This window comes from Sminthopsis crassicaudata, chromosome 1 (genome assembly GCF_048593235.1).
Source record: "Sminthopsis crassicaudata isolate SCR6 chromosome 1, ASM4859323v1, whole genome shotgun sequence".
NCBI classification, from domain to species: domain Eukaryota; kingdom Metazoa; phylum Chordata; class Mammalia; order Dasyuromorphia; family Dasyuridae; genus Sminthopsis; species Sminthopsis crassicaudata.
Window position 1 is genome coordinate 220,764,401 of NC_133617.1, and position 18,744 is coordinate 220,783,144.

At 32.7% G+C, this 18,744-nt stretch overlaps 1 protein-coding gene across 1 annotated transcript in view; it reads left to right on the plus strand.

The window, feature by feature from the left end:
- Positions 1 to 18,744, plus strand: part of PIEZO2 (piezo type mechanosensitive ion channel component 2) — a 539,935-nt gene that overhangs the window by 328,718 nt on the left and 192,473 nt on the right. Inside the window, exon 5 of the mRNA XM_074274855.1 lies at positions 16,010 to 16,172. Within this exon, the coding sequence (XP_074130956.1) occupies positions 16,010 to 16,172 (163 nt within the window). The remainder of the gene's footprint in view (positions 1 to 16,009; positions 16,173 to 18,744) is intronic.

Below are 18,744 nucleotides of genomic sequence, written 5' to 3' on the forward strand. Positions count from 1 at the left end.
ATGAATAGACATAAGCTCAGGTGATTCTTAGAACAGTATTAGTTGATATTTCTGGAAATAGAATGGACTGCTTCCATTTCTGAAGGTCTTGAAGGAGATGCTGGACAATAGTTCTTCTGATATATTAGCCTATTCCTCATCATATATACCTATTCACACATACACATACATATATGTATATAAAATATATATCATACAAATCATAATTAATCTTTGTGAAACCTCTCCATAGTCTTTTTTTCCCACTTGTCATGTAGTTGACACCCAGGGTCCATGCATTACCACTCTTCTGTGTGTCCACTGCTCACAGAAGCTCTGTTACTTATATCTCTTGAGAAAGAATGTGCTATCACTCTAAGGAGCAAATCCCTGAAAACCATACTCATTGTAAGGGTCTAATCTAAAAGTATTACCTCCCCGCACTGAAACAAGATTTCTCATTTTCTACTTGTTTCAGTTCTTCCTGTTACCTCCTTGCTTATTTTCACATAGGCTTTCTTCTTGAGAGTCTTATTTTCCCTTAACTGCTTATATTTGACTTGATCCAGATATATAATTATATTCTCTCATCTTTTTCATCTCCAGTTTTTAATTTCTCTTACCTTCTATTATTTAGTGCAAGAAAAGCACCGATTTATTTGGAGATAATATAAGGTTTATTACTTTAAGTTTCAGACATTTCCCCACCATCACTTCCAATTGAATTCTGCTTTTATCTTTGTCTTCTTGTGTATTTTTAAAAAGAAATCTCTTTTATTATTTTGATACAGTCCTCCATTGCTGTATTTATTTATCCTTCTTGTATTTCTGTTGTCTGGAATGTTTGAGAAGCAAATAATTTGTGAAGATCTGGTTTTCTTTCTAGAAGTGCTTTGAATGCTTCTTTTAAAATTTAACATTCATGGTTTTGTTTTGTTTTGTTTTGTTTTTGTTTTTGTTTTTTCCATTGATGGTTAGGTTTAGATTTTCAGAGTTATCACCTTGGATTGTATATCAAACACTTATTACTCATTGGAACACATTATTTCATTCCCTTTTGTGGTTTCTGATTAATAGAGAATAACCTTATATTATCTGAATTTCTTTTCCTTTCTATTTAAAGGTGATGCTCCTGGTCACTTGCACAACTTGTGTGTCCCTAGCATTGTTAAATTTAGCCACAATTATTGGTATTTTTCCTGTAGCCTGTCTTTAGATTGCATTTGATTAGCACTTTCTTTTCTGTATACAGAAGTTCTGGACAGTTTTTATTATGATTCTTCTTGTATTAGGGAACTTGAGGGTGTTTTGTTTTGCTTTATTTTGTTCTTGTGTCCTTGAAGGCCTCCAGTCCTTAAGTTTTCTCTAACTATCCTGTCTTCAAAATCAATATATTTAATTCTATAGTTTTTTTTTTAATATTATTGGGATTTTTTTTTGTTTTTCTTCTTCCAAATTATTCTTTACTTATATAAATTTATGTTCCCAATCAATTATTCTTTCATTTCTTTGTTGAAATCTACTATCATGAATACAAGCTGTTTTGTTTTTTCCTATTCTACCAATTATTTTTGTTGTACAGACCATATACTTTGTGTGTCTGCTTAATGTGTGTATGTGTGTACACACACACACACACACACACACACATATATACATACATTTAAATATAGACATATATACTTAGAACTCCTAGAAGTAGGAGATTAAGAGAAATAAAAGGTAGCAGGACAGTGTCACAAAATGGAGATAATATTTGGCCGAGTCATGGGACATGGTTATGAAACATAGCTTTTCTTTTTCCTACCTTTGTGACATGTCACTTTCTTCCATTAGACTTCCATTTTCTCATCTACAAGAATATGTTGGATTAGATGATTTCTAAGTTCTCTCCTGGTCACTAAATGGCTCAGTAGATAGATTGCTGGGCTCAGAGTCTCAATTTAAATTTGATCTCAGACTCTTAGTAGCTATGGGACCCTCCATAAGTTACTTAAGTTTTTCTTATTTAATTCTCTGGAGAAGGAAATGTGAAACTCCCCTGTATCCTTGCCAAGAAAATCCCACCAACAAATAGTCTACAGAAGCTCAAAAAGTTGAATCTGCCTGAATGACTGAACAACAACTAGTTCTCTTCAACATCTGAATTCTAGGGGGAAAAAATTATTTTAGTAGTAATTATTTTTAAAAACCTATCTGGTTGGCAAAATCAGACATAAAAGGGGTAGTGGCTAATAATAACTGACATAGATCACAAAATTACTTGTAATCCCATTTTGCAGAAACAGAAACTACAATTCAGTGGAGTGAAATGCTTTATTTAGCACTAAACATTGGTGAGCATAAAAAAAAGTTTCAAATATAGATTTTCTGTCTCCCAGGCCCTTTCTATTTCCTCATCACCAGCATTAAACTGAGTTTTAGAGAAAGAATTAAGAGAGGTCAGAAAAGAGGGAGATCCACGAAGTGTGCAATAATCAAGAAGTCCATAGGATCATAGATCTAGAACCAGAATAAAGACTTTATCTGACTTCTAAAGGTGAGTAGAATTTTGATAAACAAATAGAACCTTTTTAGGAGAGGAATAGAGAATATTAACCAAAGAAATAGAAACCAGTAGGAATCATGGCCTCTCTAGGGGACCATTGGGAGGTAAGTAGCTACAGCAGATGAGAATAGAAGGCAATAGATAAATAGATGAAAACCCACATACTTCTCCTGGACTTCTCTTTCTTCTCCACTGTTCTCCAGGAAACTCATTATTGGCATAAACTGCTAGATCCCATCAGCCTTGGGATATCATCAGACTCCTATCTCATCACTACACTTGCCCCTTGATAGAATGGTGGAGGCATAAACACCCAAACCTTCATTTAAGGAAAGAGCTCAGCTCTCTCTAACTTCTCTAACATATCCCCATTTACTCTTCCCCCCAGGGCTACCTTCTATTCCCCAGATAGGATCTTTCTATGTGTTGTCTTCCTTCGTTATCTTGTTAGCTCCTTGAGGGTAGAAATTATCTTTCATTACTCATATTTGTATTTCTAGCACCTAGGACACAGTAAGGGCTTAATAAATGTTGATTGACTATGATTGTGACTTATTAAGCACGTATGAATGTAGGTGCTGCACATATTATATAAAATGGATTTATGCTGTATTAATATGTAATATATATAAGTGTATATATGTGGATATATATGATATACAAACATATCTATCTATTTATCTATATATATTATGCCATTTAGTTTTGTATACCTATGTATACAATGTATTATGTATATAATGCTTTATATTATGTGTTTAAATGTGTTGGCTAAATACATGAAATAATGAAACTTGTTTAGATGGACAATATATCCATAATCCAGTAATTTTTAAATATGACATATCATATAAAAACATAATGTTTTCCCGAGATTTTAATCAAAATAATTTACAGAAGAAAATGTATCCTCTGAAATGGATATTGGTTTTTTGTTTTTTTTTTTTGTTTTTTTTTTGTCTTCCCATACTTTTTTCCCCTAGGAGTAAGTCAGTAAAATAATTTCTGTTGAGCTACTTTAGTAAAGGACTTTAAGATTGTTATAGTTTTTCATTTCCCCCTAATATTGACATTTAATAGAATACTTTTTAAACCCTTTTTGCTGTCTTTTAAAATATTATTTTGAAAAATGACCAAAATTTATAAATGTACTTTGCTTTGTGTGATTGATTTATTCTTGATATCACTCCTAATATTTTTTCTCTTTTGATCATTATTCCTTTTTATAAATAATCATTTTTTGGTCAAAATTGGAGTCAGAAGTTCTAGGTTAATAGTAAATGACTCTCCGCATTAAAGAGCCTATTTTATTTTTCATTTCATTGTTATTTTTCTAGTTGTTAAAGAGATGTTTAGGTGAATCCAGAGTCATTCAGATGTCATTCAAAAAAATGAACAAACATAATTTATTTTTAGGTTAAGACAAAATGTTATATTCACTGGTATATGAATATTGTGGAATATTATCATTTTATAATAAATGATCAGCAGGATGATTTCAGAAAGGCTTGAAGAGACTTACATGAACTTATGCCAAGTGAAGTGAGTAGAACCAAAAAATATTGTACAAAGTAATAATAAGATTGATTATACGAAGATCAATTCTGATGGACATCACTCTTTTTTAAATTAATTTTATAATTATATTTTTTTTGACAGTACATATGCATGGGTAATTTTTTTTTTACATTATCCCTTGTATTCACTTCTTTTCTGAATTTTCCCCTCCCTCCCTCTACCTCCTCCCCTAGATGATAGGCAATCCCATACATGTTAAATGTATTACAATATATCTTAGATACAATATATGTGTGTAAAACCAAATTTCTTATTGCACTGTAAGAATTGGATTCTGAAGGTAAAAGTAACCTGGGTAGAAAGACAATAGTGCAAACAGTTTACACTCATTTCCCAGTGTTCCTTCTCTGGGTGTAGCTGTTTCTGTCCATCACTGATCAACTGGAACTGAATTAGATCTTCTTTATGTTGAAGATATCCATTTCAATCAGAATACATCTTCATACAATATTGTTGTTGAAGTGTATAACGATCTCCAGCTTCTGCTCTTTTCACTCAGCATCAGTTCATGTAAGTCTCTCCAAGCTTCTCTGTATTCATCTGTGGGTCATTTCTTAAAGAACAATAATATTCCATAACATTCATATACCATAATTTACCCAACCATTCTTCAATTGATGGACATCTGTTCATTTTCCAGTTTTTAGCCACTACAAAAAGAGCTGCCACAAACATTTTGGCACATACAGGTCCCTTTCCCCTCTTTAGTATTTCCTTGGGATATAAGCCCAGTAGTAGTACTGCTGGATCAAAGGGTATGCACAGTTCCAGATTGCTCTCCAGAATGGTTGGATTCTTTTACATCTCCACCAACAATGTATCAGTGTCCCAGTTTTCCCACATCCCCTCCAACATTCATCATTATTTGTTCCTGTCATCTTAGCCAATCTGACAGGTGTGTAGTGATATCTCAGAGTTGTCTTAAATTGCATTTTTCTGATCAATAGTGATTTGGAACACTCTTTCATATGAGTGGAAATAGTTTCAATTTCATCTGAAAATTGTCTATTCATATCCTTTGACCATTTATCATTTGGAGAATGGCTTGATTTCTTATAAATTAGAGTCAATTCTCTGTATATTTTGGAGATGAGGCCTTTATCAGAACCTTTAATATTTTTTTTTTGTTTTTTGTTTTGTTGTTGTTGTTGTTGATAAGTAATAGTTCATGTAGTCTGTGTTCCTGCCATCCATGTGTGCCTTATTTTCCTTTCAGTTTACTTAATTTTATTTCATTTCTCCATGGCATTTAATGCAGGAATTCAAGTAGGAGTTAATGTTTAATAAGTTGTATTTTATAGTCAGCATTGCTCAAGGAGCAAGGTTTCTGTTTTCCATATTGCTCTTGGCATAGCCCTACCTCCATCAGATCCCAGTGGCTCCCCAACTGGAGACTGTGAAGTGGGCTTTGTTTTAATGTGGTAACCAGGCAGTATGGCTGTTTAAGTTGCTAGTGCTTCAGGATGTGTACCTAAAGCTGTGGCTTTCTGTTTTATATTTTTGTTGTGATAGTGGTTTTTACCTCTTCATGAATAAATCACTTGAAGACTCCAAATAGCAGGCTGCAACAACATACTCTTGTCTAGAAGGTTTAGAAGAACTTGCTTTTGCAAATACAGGGCGCATATGTTAGACAAGGAAAGGTGATAAACATGGGTTTCCTAGAGTTAGAAAATAAAATACATAGAGATCATGGAGTCCAAGCCTCTCTAATAATCAGAAGATTCTTACCCTGAGAGGTCAAGTGATTAACCTCAAGGGCACAGAAGGGCAAATCCTAGCAGAGCCAGGATTTGAATGCAAAGCCTGTGATTCCATATATGCTACATTTTCTCTTATATCATAGGGAATTGGTCAAGGGAGCTCAGTCTTTGCTTTTATTCTCTTATTTAAAAAAAAACATTTTACTTATTGTCAACTGTGTGTCTCCCTCAGTGCTATGGACATTTGAAAAAATGGGAAAATCACAAGAAAATCATAGAAATCAATAACATAACTCACAAGTGGGTTTTTTAATGTTTTCATATACATAACATAATTACATATGAAAATAACATTGTGAGGAAAGCAGTGGCAATAATATAATATTCAAATTATAGTTGAGGAGACTGGAACTCAATGTTTAAAAAAGGATTGGCATATTACAATAATCCCAAAAAGTTAATAAATGACATATTCTGGATTTAGGGGTAATTCTGCAATATATACTCAATGCTGATAGATGAGTTGGAGACTGACTGTGGAATTTATATATACTAGAATATAGAATGAATAATGTGTGGTTATTAGTTGTATACTTTCAGAAAAAGGAGAAATCTACAGGACCTACAGTATTCAGTAAAAGCTTATAGTATAATGATCTTAGAAGTAGAAGGGGCTTGGATGTTATTTAGTCTAACTCTTTAAAAAAAATTTTGACAGCAGTTTTTTTCTTTTTCAAAATACATACAAAGATACTTTTCAACATTCACCCTCACAAAACCTTGTATACAATTTTCTCCCTCCTTTCTCTCTACCTCCTCCCCTAGACAGCAAACAATCTAATAAATGTTAAACATGCATAATTCTATATGTATTTCCACATTTATCATGCTGCATGAGAAAAATCAGATCAAAAAGAAAAAATAATAATAATAAAAAAAAAGCAAACTATGTTTGTGATCCGCACAAACACAGTCCCCACAGTCCTCTCTGAGAACTATTTCACTCCTTGTCTATTGGAATTGGCCTGAATCACTTCAGTGTTGAAAAGAGCCATATACATCAAAGTTGATCATCATATAATCTGGTTGGTAAGTACACTTTTCTAAAGATTGACTAGGAGAAGACAAACCCAATTTATTATTATTTTCATTTAAATTAGTCTGTCACAAAACATATTAATAATAAATGCTTTTAGTATTTCTATCATCAGTTTGGATATATTTTGCCTTTTTCTTGGAGGCTTATGTGGGACTAGGGATCAATAGGCTTTCATGTTATTTTTTCTCATTATAAATTGTTTAGCTTAGTTCACAACTCAGTCAAAATTTGGGTGTGAATAATTTAGTCTTCTTCCCTTCCCAATTTTATAAATGCACTGAGAAAAGAAGCCTTTGGCAGATATCATGATATTGTCATTTCAATGTTGCATAAGTAGACAATTTGGATATTATACAGATTGAATTGGAGACAGTGAATGGAGACAGTCTGTAATTGACTGGGCATCATAGAATGGATAAAAGAAACAGTCTTCCTCTAAAATTAAGAATGAAAATAAAGCAGGTTATAAAGTGAAGTGAGTCTCAAAGGATTTGTGGTCTAATATCTGGTTTGGGAACCAATATTTTATCTTGATTATGTATGGAAAAGGAATTAGGAAGAGTTCACTTGCATAAAAAAGAAGAATCATATAGAGTTCTGTAGATGCGTTTTGTTATCTACACACATAGATTAATAGTGAAATTTGTTTCAATTCTAATAAAAACAAATCTATTTTCTTTTAATTATCTTTCACAGTTTACAAAACAAATTTTTCAAAGGCTAAATGAGGTTATCATTATATTATTTTGTTTAACTTTATTCAATAGTTTAACATTTATCTTTCTATTAGTTATGTTAACACTGTATGTTAACACTGGTTAAGTTTTGGATGGGTTTTGTTAGGATTTTTTTCTTCCAGTCATTTCCAACTGTAACCCTACTTGAGGTTTTATTGGCAAAGATACTGGAGCAGTTTAATATTTCCTTCTCCAGCTCATTTTGCAGATACACAAACCTAGGCAAACAGGGTTAATTGATTTGCCTAGGATCACACAGCTAATTATGTATTTGAGGTTCAATTTGAACTCATGAGGAGTTTTTTGTGTTCTAAGGCCAGTTCTATATTTTCTGTGCCATTTGACTGCCTTTCATCCCCATCATTTTTAGGTGATAGGTGCTAATTCGATAGTATTCTTTTCCCCCCTAATTATAAATGTAATGTTCTTGTCTCTAAATTGTAATTATTCTCTGGGAGCAGATTTCTTGGGGCTTCTGGAAGCAGCCTTAGTTTCAGTTCAGTAGTCCCAAATGCAGCCAGGAGTTAAAGTCCAACTGCTTTATTTTCTCCTTCAAAATCTTATCTCCTTCACTTGGGGCTCAGCTAGTTTTCTGGAGGCCTTCCTCTCTCCTTGGTTCCCAAGAGCTCTTATCCGAATGTGTCCATCCAGCACAAAGGTAGAAGTGGGAATGAATCTTGACTCTGAATCTCCATGAGCTTCCAGTGGGCTTGTCCTTTTATATGCTCTTTTAAAGGTGTGAAAGGTGTGAACTCTGAACTAAAGAACTGTTAAGTACTATGCTAAATTAGACAACCAACTTAGCACCTTGTAAGAATCCTACATATATATAAAGACAGTTTTCAACATTAATTTTTATAAGATTTTTGAATTCCAAATTTTTTTTTCTTTTTCCCTCTTCTACCTTCCCCTCACCAAGACAGGAAGCAATCTGATATAGCTTTTACATTGTTCAATCATTTCAACCATAGGTAAATGTTAATTCACAATGTACCAAAAACATGTAGTTTTAAGTTACAGCTAGGTGGCACAGTGAATAATGTGCAGGATTTGCAGTCCTGATTCAAATCCTTTCTAGATGTTATCTGACTTGCTAGTTATGTGGACCTAGGCTCGTTACTTAGCATCTCAACTTCATCTGCAAAATGAAGATAATAATAGCATTAAACTTCTAGAGATTGTTGTGGTGATTAAATTAGATAATATTTGTAAAAATTTGGAAACCTGAAAACTCTATATTGTGAATTAAAATCTTAAGAGACCAAGTTCCTGGACAATTAATAATCACTTTATTAATTATGCTGACTGGAAATCAATAGATTTATGATTAGAGGTTCCTCTCATTAGACAAGATTACAAGGAAGACCCTGAAATGTCTTAAGTGTCTTCTGAAGGGAATTCCCCTGACAAGTAAATATCAATCTTATTTGGAGGGCATTTAATGAGAAGGTGAATTAAAAGCTTTCAGCTCCTCTTGCTGAGAATGTATTTTATCAGGAGATTCAGAAGCCTCCAGTAATCTAAGCAAGGGAATTCATATCTATATGGGTCTCTCTGGCTAGTTTTCTTCTCTATGAACTGGTCACCCAAGGAGAAGGAGAAGGGATCACTCAGATGGAATTCTGTTTATACTAGAGGCAGAAATTGGGTCTCTTAGTTGGGTGAAGTCTTTCCAGAATTGAAGTATATGTGCCTTGAGGGTTAAGAGCAATTTCATCAATCAGCCACACCCTTCAGAGATCAGCTGACCTTAAAGAAATTGGGTCTTTACAGAAAACAAAAGGAAAAGGGATATATCTCAATTAATAATTAGTAATTAATATAATTATGAATATCATGAGTATGGGGTACAGCCTATAAATATACCTAGGAGGAAATATTTCAAATCATGAATCCCTCCTCCCCTTTCCCCCAACTCACCTTACAGATCAGAGATCCTATTCTAACAAAGCAAAGATGAAGGCTTTTCCTTAAAGAACCTATTTTTCAGCTCTTATATGGGAAAAGTAAAAAGCTTTCTGGGGTATATGATAAGGAAAAGTGGTATATGATGAAAGGATATGAAACATTGAGCCATTGATTTGTATTTTATTTGAAAAATTGTTATATTTTATTCCAAAATTAAATACAAGATAAAAATAGCATTTTACATGCATTTAAAATTATTTAATATTTTATTTTCCCTAATTATATATAAAAACAATTTTAACATTTTTTTTAAAAGTTTGAGTTCCCAATTTTTTCCCTTTCTTCCCACCCAGCTTCATTAAAAAGGTAAGCAACTCTACATATTTTATATATGTAGTCATGAAAAACAGTTCCATAATAGATTGTAAAAGAAAACAGACAAAAAAAAAGAAAGTTTAAAAAGTATGCTTCAATCTGTATTCACATATCATCAATTCTTTCTCTGGGTATGGATGGCATTTTTCATCATAAGTCCTTCGCTATTTCCCTTTCCTTTTACCTCTTTATACTTCTCTTTAATCTTGTATTTGAAAGTCAAATTTTCTATTAATTTCTGGTCTTTTCATCATTAATACTTGAAAGTCTTCTATTTTTTCTTTTTCTTCTTCTTCTACTTCTTTTTTTTTTTTTTTTTTTTTTGCTGGGGCAATTGTGGTTAAGTGACTTTCCCAGGGTCATACAACTAAGAAGTATTAAGCATTTGAGGCCAGATTTGAATTCAGGTTCTCTCGACTTCAGGACAGGTGCTCTATCCACTGCACCAACTAACTGCCCCATATATCTTTTTTTTATTTATCACTGAAGAATTATACCAGATTTTTTGGGGTAGATGATTCTTGGCTGGAACCTCAGCTCCTTTGCTCTCCAGAATATTGTATTCCAAGCCCTCTGATCCTTTAATGTCAAAGCTGCAATATCCTGAGTTATCCTGACTGTGGCTCCATGATACTAAAAATGTTTCTGGCTGCTTAAAGTATTTTCTTCTTGATTTGAGAGTTTTCATTTTGGGATCTCTTTCAAAAGGTGATAGGTGAATTCTCTCAACTTCTATTTTACCCTCTGGTTCTAGAATAGTAGGATAGTTTTCCTTGATAATTTCTTGAAAGATAACATCCAGGTTCTTTTGTTTTCAGCATGGCTTTCAGGCAGTCTAATAATTTTAAAATTATCTCTTCTGGAGCAAAGGATAATTTACCTATCAGATCTTTGGAGAAGGGAAGAATTTATGACCAAAGAAGACCTAGAGGACATTATGAAAGGCAAAATGAACAATTTTGATAACATTAAATTAAAAAGTTTTTCACTAACAAAACTGATAGAAACAAGATTAAAAGAGAAGTACAAAGTTGGGGAAAATTTTTACAGCAAGTATTTCTGATAAAGGTCTTATTTTAATATATATATATATATATATATATATGTAAATTTCTGAAATATATAAAGACTCATGTTTCAAAGTCATTCCTCAATTAATAAATGGTCAAAGGATATGAGCAGATAATCTCAAGCTGATAAAATTAAAGTCATTTTATAGTCATTATATAGTCATATAAAGCCATTTATAGTCATATGAAAAAATGCTCCAAATCATCATTGATTATTGAAATGCAAATTAAAACAATTCTGAGGTACTAACTTGTTGAAAGACATGGGAGCTGTTGGAATACCCAGGAGCCACCTGACAGTGGCTGCTGGAGATCCAACACAGACCTGCAGAATGGATCTCCTCTTGTGAGAGGATGATACAAGGAGACTGAGAGGCAGTTGCATTGTCTGATCTTTCTCCTCTTCCCTTTGCCTCCAATTTATCTCATTCCCAGTCTGCAACACCTGTGTCAGCAAAGGTTGTCCTCCAACTCCTTCAGATGTTATTATCCACAGCTCTGAAGGCTCTCAGAGAATTGACCTGTCTCTTAACACTATCTCATACCTCCCAGATTGACTAAGATGATAGAAAAAGACAATGATAAATGTTGAAGGAGATATGGAAAACTGTGACAGCACTGCATTGTTGATGGAATTGTGAAATGATCCAATCATTCTGGAAAGCAATTTGGAACGAACTAGGCCCACAGAGCTATCAAACTATAAATATCCTTTGACCCAGCAGTGGCATTACTGGGTCTGTATTCCACAGAAATCATAAAGGAGGTAAATGGACCCACATGTGCAAAAATGTTTATAGCACCTTTTTGTGGTAGCAAAGAATTGGAAAATTAGTAGATGTTCATCAATTAATCAATTTTTTTAAGGTAATGGAATATCATTGTTCTATAAAAATGATGAACAAGCTGATTTTTAAGTCAATTTAAATTTTAAAATTTATTTTGAAATTAATTTAAATTAAATAAAAATGAAAAGATTTATATGAACTGATTCTGAGCAAAGCTTGCAGAACCAGGAATGCATTGTATACAATAACAACAAGAAGGATGTGAGATAATCAATTATGAAAGACTTGGTTCTTGGTGGTTCAGTGATCCACAACAGTCCCAATAAACTTTGGAGAGAAAAATGCCATTTACATTAAGAAAAAGAACTACGCAGATTGAATGTGAATCAACTCATGCTATGTTGACTTCTCTTTTCTGTTTTTTTTTCTCTCCCATGATTTTTCCCTTTTATTTTGATTTTTCTCTCCCAATATGATTCATAAAACAATGCATACTAAAAACAATTAATTGATTAAAGAAAAAATTTTTTTTAAAAATCTTGTAATGGATCTATTTTCTAGGTCAGTTGTTTTTCCAATGAGATGCTTCACATTGTCTTCTACTATTTCAATCTTTTGATTTTGTTTTATTTTTCTTGATGGTTCATGAAGTCCATTTGCTGAATTCAATTTTTTAAAGAATTATTTTCTTCAATGAGTTTTTGTACCTCTACTTTCTACCCTGTAATTATGAGGAGGGTTCCTGCTCCGTTACAATCAATAGTGTTGGAGCACCAATATACTTTCTTGTCTGCAACTGTCATCCAGGACCATGTCCCAGATCCAAGTATGGGGGAATAAACAACAGAATCCTGCCTTAGTATTATCAAAGGGATCCCTATAATCTCCTTCTGTTCAATTGTCATAGACCATCTATGGTCTGATAGTTCTAGAAATCACTATTCCTGCTACTAATTCTGTAGTTCACAAAGCCTACTCCTGATTTTCTGGATCCAGAGCTATACTGGTATAGTCTGTACTGCACAGTGCTTTACTCTCACCCAAGTGGAACAAACCATTCCTACTGACCTTCTAAGTTTACTCTGGTATCTGTGGACTGAGAAGTCTGAAAATCACCATTGCTGTCTCTAATTTAGTCACCTCAAGTCCTATTTCTAATTTGCTAGGCCCTGGTCTGTTCTGGGGCATCCTGAGGTGGATTGTACTCCATTCTCCCCCTGGTACAGTAGATCTTTCTTGCAGACCTGCTAAATTGTCTAAAGTTGGAAAATTGTTTCACTCCATCTTTTCATGGGTATTTGTTTAGAATAATTATTTAAAGGTATTTGAAGTGGTGGGGGAGGAGGAGAGCTCAAATGAATCCCTGGATTTACTCCATAATCTTAGTTCCTTGCCTCTGATTTTGATTTTGAAAGAAAGGCTGTTCATAAAAACCATCCATTAATGTAATGAATATAAACAGAAAAAAAAGTGAACATCAAGTTCTGCTATCTAGGATCTAGTAATCAAAAATAAGCTTTAAGAGGTATTTAAATAAATGGCCATTTACTGCTGGGAGAAATAATCCAATTTTGAACCAAATAATTTTGCCATGATTTGAATACTAAAAGTAGTTTTCACTCTATGTTGCACATGTATAAGAGACAATAATAGATGTCAGAGTTAGGGCAAATAGATGGCATGGTGAATAGTTTCAGGCCTGAAAACAAGAAGACTTAAAAAATCTTACTAAATTTAAATCTAGCCTCAGACACAAACTGGCTTGTGATCCTAGTCGTCACTTAACCCTGTTTGTCTCAATTTCTCATCTGTAAAATGAGTTTGAAAAGAAAATGACAAACTATTCCAGTATCTTTGCCAATAATACCCCAAAAGGAATCACAAAAACTCAGAAATGACTGAAATAAATAGAGCTGAAATAAATCTTAGTTCATCTTTTCTCTTCTCAAACTTATATGTTACTACTTTGCATAGTCCCTGACACATAGTAGGTGTTTAATAAATGTTTACTGATTGATTATTGGTATTGCTATCTTTATACCTAAACTGTGTAATATATGTTTTTATACTTGTTATGGTTCTCTAATACTCCTAAAGAGTAGTGATTGTTTCTTTTTTTTTTGTATTTGTAACCCTATCCTCTGCTACAGGGCATATTTCACAGATCATTATGTATCTTAAGTGCATCAATAAAAATTTTGAATGGTATTGCAAGTATAGAGTCAGAATTGTTATTACACAAAGGTATGGTAATGTTTCTCCTTTGTTTTTAGTCATTTTAATCATCATTCCTGATGAATTAGGAAGAGGTAGTTATGACCATAGGAGTTTATTAGGTCTTTTGGAACCATTGCAATTATTTGATTTCTTTCTTAAATCTGACATGATAATTTAGAAGCTATTACCATTTAAATGTATTTGGGATTATTTTTGTTTAGATGTTGTTTTTTTTTTACTTGTAAAATTTATTTACTCCACTAGAGCTATCTCTTTTCATCAAAAAGCATTTATTAAGTGCTTACTATGTGCCAAGAACTGTACTAGATGTTAGTGATGTAAAGACAGACCATGAAACTTTATTCCCTTTCTAGCCATTCTAGTGGAAGGAAATAACTTGTAATGCAACATGTATACATATGTATGTCTGTGTAGATTACTTTATTTGTATGCCCAATGTTAAATGCATAGTAGTTTCCTGTATGAAGGAACCATAAATTGTGTGGGATTTGGCTCGTGTAAAAGATGCATTTGAATTGAACCTTAAAGGAAGCTAAGTAAGGTGGAGATGAAGAGGGAAGACATTCTAAAAATGAGAGATGATCTGTACAAAAAGCACCTAGGAGAGAAGAATAGACTACAAAGGAAATGTCAAATAGGGCTATTTATCTAGAATGTAGAGTTCAGGAAGAACAATGTGTAATAAAACTACAATGGTAGACTAAAGCTAGGAAACTGGACAGAATGTTTCTTCATTTGGCATACCTTATTATTCCATTTGCCTAGTGTGAATGTTTTCATATTCGGTGTTGAGATAACCTTCAGGTTCCTTCAGGTATTTTTTTCGTTTCCCTTACTTTCTTTTGTTTCCTGAATTTCTTCTAGTTTTAACTATTTATGTTTTCCTTGTTCTATTAACCAATTTATCCAAAATATCTATTTGAAAAAATTTTTTCTCTAACTTTGATTCATTTTTTATCTTCATCATTGCTTTCTTTATTTTTTCATTATGTATATTACTTTGTATTCATAAATCCAGAAAATGCTGTTATTAAATTGTTCTGTGAATTATTTTTTAACATTTCAGGGGAACAATAGTTAGGAAGATTATGACATAGGTATAAATTAATGATAACATTTTAATACTGGATATTTTTTTCTGGTGCTTAAATTGGCCGATATTTTTGTCACTGAACTTTTCCTGGTTTTTGTTTCATCTACAATTCTTTTATAGATGGGAATGGAGGCAAGAACCATTAACCAATCTCAAAACGCAATCTCTATTGATTTTGAGATAATTCTTTTTTTTAATCAGATATCTTTTTATTTAAATTAGCAATTGAAAATTAGATTTTTCTAGAGTGAGAAATTTGAAAAAGTCATTTTATCATTGTGGACAAAATGGAGAAAAATGAATCTGAAACTGATGGAATAGCTGAATATACAGAGGAATCATTAATGGGACACTACCATTTTAGAAGAAGACTTCTAGTTTTCCTAAAAATTGCTTTAATAAATAAGGTGATGCCATAGTTGACCTTTTTTTTTGCCAAATTTGTTGATGTCACAAAACTCAAAAAATGAAATATTGGATAATTGTGCCAATTTGTGTGTTATAAAGAGACAAGGGGACAAATATTTATTACGTACCTACTATATGCCAATTACTGAGTTGAGTGGTTAACAAATTTTATCTCATTTGATCCTCACCACAATCCTATGAAAATTTTGCTATTATTATCATCACTTTATAAATGAGGAAACTGAGGCAGACAGCATTTAAGTAACTTGCCCAAGTTCATATAATTAGTAAGTGTCTAAGCTGGTCACCCTGGCTTCAAGAACAGTGATTTATATACACCACACCATCCTGCCTAATGATGGGTAATTGTTTTAGTTCCAATTTGGTAACTATTGGACTTTATGGTGAGCACATTTTTTTTTCACATTTTAAAATTGTTTATAAAGAAACATTAAAACAATTAATTTCTCTCTTTCTTTCTGTAGCTTGAAGGGAGCAGATGCTGGCAATGGGATAAGAGTATTTGTACCAGATATTGGAATGTTCATTGCTAGTTTGACCACATGGCTCGTTTGCAGAAATATTGTACAGAAGCCAGTGCCAGAAGACTCAGCCCAGTACAACATGCAATTTGAAAATGAAGAAATGGTATTATTACTTTATGTATTTTTTCACCTTTCCTGATTTTAAAAAATGAAACTTTATATACACTATTTTATCAAGTGTCATCTAAAATTACTAATGTTTGAAACATATCAAACACAATGTTTAAAATGTAGTTTTTAAGTCAAATTGGTTTAGAGCTCTCAGATACTATAAAACTATTGTTTGTATAGGATTAGTAAAATATATCATATTTACTAAGAACAATGTATTTTCACTTACAAGATAGACACTTCAGCTTTGTTTCCATTATACTTAGAAGTAGTTTTACATGATTTTGGTATGTTCTGAACAAGTTATTTTAAATCACCCAAGATTAACTCAAGAGTGTTAATGTGTGAAAAATTACTGGGAAAGGACAAAGATTGGGAAAAAACTAAAGGATTCCAGTAATTTTTACCTGGTACTTTATAAGACTATGTATTAGTTTTGTTATTTAGAGCTCTTCCATGTTATTCATATTATTTCTCAATACAGCCAATGTTTAGAAGCTATAGGAAAAGCTTTCCAATATTTGGCAAGGTAACTTATAAAGGGATCTAGGGAGCCCTTAAAGACATATGGTATGGTATAATATAAACATTTGAGTGAGTGTATAAGTTTTTAAGATAATTGTCATTTTCTATCATCCTAAGAATTATGAATTTTATATATATGCATATATGTATATGTGTGTATTTGTATCTATATCTGTCCAGAAAGAGAGAGACAGAGACAGAGGAAATCAATTTTAAATTTTATATATTGTTATATATATTTATATATTACAGCCTTAGAGCTGTAAGAGTTTGCAATGCAATTAAATATGTCAGGAGCTAAGATTATATAAAACAGGACTAAAATTAAAGTTCATTAAAAATCAAACTAGAGCACAAATTTTGATAAGGGAAAATTATTGATTGTGCTAAATGTTCCTTAGCTTTTGAGGAAGACAGTTGCCTGTGGTACACACATATGCATATACATGTGCATATGTGTACATTCACATACATATGTGTATGTTTATTTATAGATATGCACATCCACAAATACATGTATAATCAAACATTGTAGATCAAACCAGTATATTCTCTAAACTGTGCAAAAATAAATGATATTGAGAAGATGGATTTGAAAATCACAGCACCCTTCAACCAATGTATAAGACATAGTCACAGATGAGATTCAACTTTCTTTTTTGATTTAAAAATAGATTTTCAAGAACCAATTGCATAGCACATTAGTAAATATTTATTGAAAAGAATAACTAATGGTTGAAGCAATATATGCAATTCTTAGTAGGGATATTTCTATGTCAGTAACACTGAAGAGAAAATAAATACTGATTTTTCCTTTATTGAAAAAGCAGAAGAAAACCAAATGATTTGACAATAAGGCTAGAGAGAAGTGTCTGATGGGCTGTGAATAAATAGAAAACAAATACATTTGTTTTTATTTTAATTTCAACATTTCTCTGGCAGAGTTGCATTATTGAGTTAGCAGCTCTTCTACAAAATGAAAGCATCATTAAAGGAAAAGGCTACTGTCTCTGTGGTTGTGAGGCTGACAAGTTGCCTGAAAGGCCAAATGCAAAAATGCCCACTGTGTCTTTACCTCTTTTATGTTCTTAGAATTTAAAAATGAAGTATAATCTAAATTGGCTGTCCCCATGGTTTTCAGACATTTATGAGAAAATCTGTATAAAATCTGTATAAAACTGTGCCAACTTCAAGGCCCATTTGTTTCTAATGGGAAGTAATTTGTTCAATCCATATATATTTCTGTAACGAGCTGTCGTCTCCAGAAGCTGCTGGATCACTCTCTGGGAAGAGATCTGCTGTGTCTACTCAAATCTCTCAGACAGATTCTTCTTCCTGTAACGAACCGTTGTCTCCAGGCAGTTGCTGTTAACTCTTGTCCAAAGAAGTGACTTCCCTTCCTGCAGAGAGCCCCGTCAGGCCTGATGTAATGCAGAGAGTCTTCTTCTTTCTCTGAGAGTCCTCTCTTTTATTCTCCCAGAGAATGGGCGTGGGATAATGCAAGGGCTTCTGGGAAGAACCACCCCAGCCAATGAGCTTGCCCCCTCTATCAAGTCAACCTGAGTTTTCACCTTGTAATTGTCCAGAAAACCTGAATTCTCACCTTGTCACTGTCCAGACAACCTCAGTTCTCACTTAGTAATCCTAACATCTCCCCCTTTCTTTTGATTTAGAACATAGGACAGTCATGACCTTGAAACATAAATCCATCAATATGGGAAGTATTACAGATAATTACATAAATGACCTTGAAACATAAATCCATCAATATGGGAAGTATTACAGATAATTACATAAATTACATAAGCATATAGTAACATAGTAACATAACACATGCTAGAAGTATATAACATAATCATAAATTGAAAATTTATAAATGTCCATAAGTCCATTGTCCATTAGTCTCATCTTGTGTGAGGAAGTCCAATGATTCCTGCTGGTTTTAAAGTTCTTTAACAGTCTTCTTATTATCCATGCTCTTTCAGTGTCAGATGTTTCTTAGATCTTCTCTTTTATTTTGAGGTCTTTCTCTTTTTCTG